General features: G+C 39.2%; 1 protein-coding gene across 1 annotated transcript in view; it reads left to right on the forward strand.

Annotated features, from left to right (window-relative positions):
• Positions 1-2,551, forward strand: part of ATF2 (activating transcription factor 2) — a 94,174-nt gene extending 91,623 nt beyond the window's left edge. The window contains exon 14 of the mRNA XM_052658831.1: positions 2,480-2,551. Coding sequence (XP_052514791.1) covers positions 2,480-2,538 — 59 coding nt within the window. The 3' untranslated portion in view covers positions 2,539-2,551. The remainder of the gene's footprint in view (positions 1-2,479) is intronic.
• The last annotated feature ends 3,449 nt before the right edge of the window (positions 2,552-6,000 follow it).

The following is a 6,000-nucleotide window of genomic DNA, read 5'->3' on the forward strand; positions in this document are numbered from 1 at the left end:
CATTTACAATGTTGTATTAGTTTCAGGTGTATGGGAAAGTGAATCACTAACTGTCTAAAGCAAAATAATAGCAATAGATAGCATAGGCAAAAGTTATATATATGACCACAGTTATATATATGACAAAAGGTGGAAGGAGAGATTGAAATAATACTGTTGTAAGATTCTCATACTGTATGTGAAGTATATGGTACCATTTAAAGATACAGTATGATTAAGATAAATGTTGTAAATCCTAGGTCTACTACTAAGAAAAATGTATAAATAATATCCTCTTTAAACAAATTATATAAACCACAAATTAATATGAAAAAACAATGATACAAAAATTTCTCATCAGATTAGAAAAATAGGTCAGATGTGACCAGGTATTGGGGGAGCATGTGAGAACATTAGAACAGGTGGAAGCATATATTGGTGCCATGACTTCAAAGAGTAACTTGATAACACTTTATAAAGCTGATGACAGTTTCACGTCTCTTGTCTAATTTTCTATAAATGTTTCATAATTAAAGTATAATTTTAAAATAAAATATTACATTAAACAAATAATTTTACTAAAATCACACTAAATTTTTCAGAGTAGCATATTGCCAGTTTTTCACATAACATCATGCATCCATGTGTGTTTAGTCACATCCAACCCTTTGGGACCCCCATGGACTGCAGGCTGCCAGGCGCCTCTGTTCATGGAATTTTTCAGGCAAGAATACTGGAGTTAGTTGCCATTTCCTTCTCCAGAGGATCCTCCCGACCCAGGGATTGAACCTGCATCTCCTACACTGGCAGATGGACTCTTTACCAGTGAGCCACTTCAGAGGTTCAGTCCAGTTCAGTTTCTCAGTCGTGTCTGACTCTTTGCGACCTCATGGACTGCAGCACCCCAGGCTTCCCTGTCCATCACCAACTCCCAGAGTTTACCCAAACTCATGTCCATTGAGTCGGTGATGCCATCGAACCATCTCATTCTCTGTCATCCCCTTCTCCTCCCACCTTCAATCTTTCCCAGCATCAGAGTCTTTTCCAGTGAGTCAGTTCTTCACATCAGGTGGCCAAAGTATTGGAGTTTCAGCTTCACCAATGAATATACAGGACTGATTTCCTTTAGGATTGACTGGTTGTATCTCCATGCAGTTCAAGGGACTCTCAAGAGTCTTCTCCAACACCACAGTTCAAAAGCATCAATTCTTTGGCGCTCAGCTTTCTTTATGGTCCAACTCTCACACCTGTACATGACTACTGGAAAAACCATAGCTTTGACTAAACGGACCTTTGTTGGCAAAGTAATGTCTCTGCTTTTTAATATGCCATCTAGGTTTGTCATAGCTTTTCTTCCAAGGAGCAAGCATCTTTTAATTTCATGGCTGCAGTTACCATCTACAGTGATTCTGGAGCCCAAGAAAATAAAGTATCTCACTGTTTCCATTGTTTCCTCATCTCTTTGCCATGAAGTGATGCCATGATCTTAGTTTTCTGAATGTTTTACCTGCGAGGTAAAACCTGCTTTTTAAAACACCATGATCAAATCCCAATTCCTACATGTTGCTTCTTTTGAGGGTATTCAAAATCTTAAATATAGGCAGATATGTACAACAAAAGCAGTAAATTTGAAACAAGTAGCCAGTGATTTTTTACCCTAAAATGCCACTGCTGACCAGCTTTTGATATATTCAATATGCTTCTGAGATTTTATATCCTACATTTGTGTGAAATACTCTTTTGGACAGAGAAAAGATATTGATATAGCACTAGGTCATACTCCTTCAAGACAAAGCAAAATGGACCCAATTTACGCAATGCATACCAGAACCTCTTTCTGAAACTAAAAGAACAAATGTTGTATCTTCCCAAATGGAAAGTCTATTAGGAAAATGACATTTAGAAGGAAAGTCAATAGATAGGAGGTTTTTTTAAAGTTTTTTTTTTCCTGATCTTAAGATCAGATGTGGAGGGGAAGGAGAGAGTGGGGTGAATTGAGAGAGTAGCATTGAAAATACACATTACCAAATACAAAATTAGACAGCCAGTGGAAATTTACTGTATGATGCAGACAGCTCAAATTCAGGGGCCAGTGATGACCTAGAGGGGTGGAATGGGGTGGGAGATTGAAGAGAGAGGGGACGTACATATACCTGTGGCTGATTCATGTTGATGTATGGCAGAAACCAACACAATATTGTAAGGCAATTATCCTCCAACCAAAATAAAGTGACAACTATACTTCAATAAATTTTTTAAAAATGTATCTAACTGTAAACTGGTATATTTATGTTCTACTTAATGACCAGCAAGCAGAAGCCACTAAAAAATTCACTACAAAAATACTGTATGGAACCTAATAAATATTGTGAAAATATTAAAATCTTGATTTACATGCTAATTACAACTATGTAAAGAGATGCACAGGATAAGATGAAGTAAACATTTTAAAAGAAAAATGTTTCTGTTTTCCCAATGATTTCACTTTTTTTTTTTTTAGGAATTTTGCATTTTCATTTTGGATGTTTGCTGTTTTGGGAGAACTTAAGATGGAGATAATGTGGAATGTAACCCTACCTCCTCCAAACAAATAAAAATGCTATATATAATATTTGAAATATTTCAATATACAGCTGAGCTATAAAGCAAGAGGAGTGCCATAAATAAAGAGGACACCCACAGCAGAGAGTTGGATTTGAAGTTAGGTGTCCTTGGCAGTGAGACTGCCCTGGGCTCCCATTATAAAGCCAGAGCCAGGAAAGCATGACACCAATAAAACTAATCCCTGGCAGAAGAACTGATTCTATGTCTTTCCAGCAATATCTCTACACTATAGAGAAGAGCACAGTTTTCAGTGGAAGATGGTGATCTCTACAGCAATCTACTCCTTTGCTTTGGCTACTTTTTTTTTTTTTTTTTTTCAGACAAGCAAGGGTTCTATTTGGGGAAGCGCCTGTGAGAGAAAAGGTGAAGGAGCCTGATAAAGCTGACCCCTCATAAAATAGAGAAGGAGGGAAGGTAGAGAGGAGGCTAAAGAAGGGTCATCAGGGCCATGGAATTGGGGATATCCTTGAGCCAAAGTTCACTATCAGAGGGGCCCCAGTATCCCAGCCACACCCAGGCTTTGGTTAGAAGCAGCTGGTGGGAAGAGGGGGGTGTGGCCATAGCGCAAACGTGGCCATGGATTTCAGAGGCAGCAGCTGGGGCCCTCAGTCAGTGATGCTCCCTGTACTTGAAGGTCTGTCTCCCGCTCCCTCACTGGGCTGTTGCAAAGATCCAAAGAAAAAATGACATGCAAGGACACTGAGAAGAGGCTAAGGTGATTGCTAAACTTGGAATCCTGCCTTCCTGCTTGAGTCTTGACTGCATTTCCCCCCTTCTCTGGCTATCAAATATTGAGCATACTCTTCTTCCCATACTCTCATCTTCCAAAGGAAGAAAACCAGAAGTCCCATCAAGTGACTACATCCAGTTCAAAGTCCAGGGCCGATGCAGCACACACCTCTCTCTGAGATCTGGATTTGGCTCTGTGTGACCTCATAACACATGAACGAGTGGACATGTTATCTTCCCTCAGACCCCCCAGTACTCTTACTGCTGCTGCTGCTAAGTCGCTTCAGTCGTGTCTGACTCTGTGCGACGCCATAGACAGCAGCCCACCAGGCTCCCCCGTCCCTGGGACTCTCCAGGGAAGAACACTGGAGTGCGTTGCCATTTCCTTCAATGCAGGAAGGTGAAAAGTGAAAGTGAAGTCGCTCTGTTGTGTCCGACTCTTCATGACCCCATGGACTGCAGCCCACCAGGCTCCTCTGTCCATGGGATTTTCCAGGCAAGAGTACTGGAGTGGGTTTAGTACTCTTACTAAACCACTGCAAATTCAGGAGAGGATAACTACTACAGATACTTCCCTCCAGAAAAAGGACCACTGGAGGGCACACAGCAATCACTGGTCTGCAGCAACTGTGGAATCTGATGGGACAGGCATTGTGAGGATTCTTTTTGCTGGCATTTGGGGAGTTTCCTGGATGAGACCTGATGCCACTTGTTGGTGGAATTTCCCTTTTCTCTGTGGCCCCGGATCACCTTTCTGGAGGTTCTTCCACGTTCTGTATCCTCTTTGGCCACATCATGGGCGGTGTTGTTGATTTCACAGCCTAGTTCCTGCCTCTGCAAGCTGGGGGGCCAGAGAGTGTTTCAATCTGTTAAAAGCTCTTTGTTCTAGGCTCAGAGATTCTTCTGCAATATAACTTTCTCAAAATCTCAACTGGCTTATGATCTCTTTGTTTCAAGTTAGTGTCATGAGCCAGTAGGCACACCCAACTTTCATTCCAATTCTTAGCTTTCCAAAATCATCACTTTACTACATTAATGTCTCACTCCCAGGCCCCCCTCTCTCTAATCACTGGCAGTTTGATGCCATCAGACTTCAGTGAGAAGACTCAATCCCTTGTTGCTGGGTTTTTTACTGATTGGCCTTTGATATTCAAACTTTTTCTTCAGGTCTCTTATTCTTTGGCGTGTAGGAGTAGGTAGCTTCTCAAATCTGCCACTCTAGTCCCCTCAGACCTAGACAAGAGGGGCTACTGCCTTCGGCTCCATATTTCAGCGAGTCTCTGTGTCACCCAAGACCTGACAGTCAGCCCCAGCAACAGCTGCTCGCACAACTTACACCATTCAGGCCCCACGAATACACTTGTCTACATCTCTTTCACGTATCATCAAAACAAAGTAACTACATCAGAGTGACATGCACCTTCGTGGGCTGTCACTGCTGATGTCAGAGATGAACACTAATTTGTAGTGGATGGAAGATTTAAGTTATGGAAGTGAAAGAAAAAAGACTAACTTGTCAAATCTCTTCTGTGAACATGAACGCAACAGATTCATGCACAAAGTACTACTTCCCAGTCATGTCAAGTGCTCATTTTCTTTTCCTGTTCCAATCTGTAGTATTGTCAGAAGATGTACATCGTGCCAGAGAAACATTGTGCAATATTAATAATTCATGGTACTCTTAAATGTGTAAATATCAGGTCTAGATGCATGCATAAAGTGATGCCAGTTTCCTTTATATTGCCAACTGGATAGACTCTGAACACTAAAATTGCAATAAAAATTATAAAATAGCAATAAGATTAACATTTCAAAATTTAAAGTTATTTATGCTTATTAACTTGATTTATAAGTTTAATATCCATATATTACAATTTTATTTTACCTTTTCATAGATTGAAAATTTTGCTATTTATGGGAGAAAATGTTTTTGAAAATAAAATAATTTTAATTTTTGATTTTGACTTTCCATCCATATAATTTTCCATTTTGATAAAATTCTATTTAAATTTTTATACTTTGAATAATTACTTTGCTTTTAACCCCTTATATCACTACTAGCAAAAGAACAGGAGGAATGTAAAATCTTACTATATCTATAATTAGTGATTTCATAAAAGAATTATATCAAATGTCATAAATTTTATTTCTTCATTTTCTTACTCATGTAATATTATTGACCCAACAAAGACCACCTAAAATATGTGCAATAATTATGTGACATTTTGTTGACTCTCAGTCATAAAAAATAGATTTAAACTAGCTTTTATTTTTTCATTATGGAACTATATTTGTTAAGGCAGGAAGGTGGAACATATTTTATTTAATATTTTATCTCCATTTATAACTTTCACATATCTAGACAACTGAATATACATCTTTCTGACCTCAGAAATGTTACGGGCAAGCCTACCTACAAGGCCTCAAATTCCAAGATTCTCTTTATTCCCTTTCATTTGTGTGTGCAAACTGGACAATTCTTAACCATCTTAAACATTGCTTATCACCATGCCAAAATTGGGGGGAGGGGACTCTTGAAAGTCTCAAATCAACAAGTCCATAGATCACAAATGTCATTTCTACTCACAACCAACGATCAGTCACACAGCTTAACCTACCACAAGGGGACTGGAAAGATTTGGTCAGCACAGATGATGTATTATTTTCCTATTTTATAGATGAGGCAAT

This window comes from Budorcas taxicolor, chromosome 2 (assembly GCF_023091745.1).
Source record: "Budorcas taxicolor isolate Tak-1 chromosome 2, Takin1.1, whole genome shotgun sequence".
Lineage (NCBI taxonomy): Eukaryota > Metazoa > Chordata > Mammalia > Artiodactyla > Bovidae > Budorcas > Budorcas taxicolor.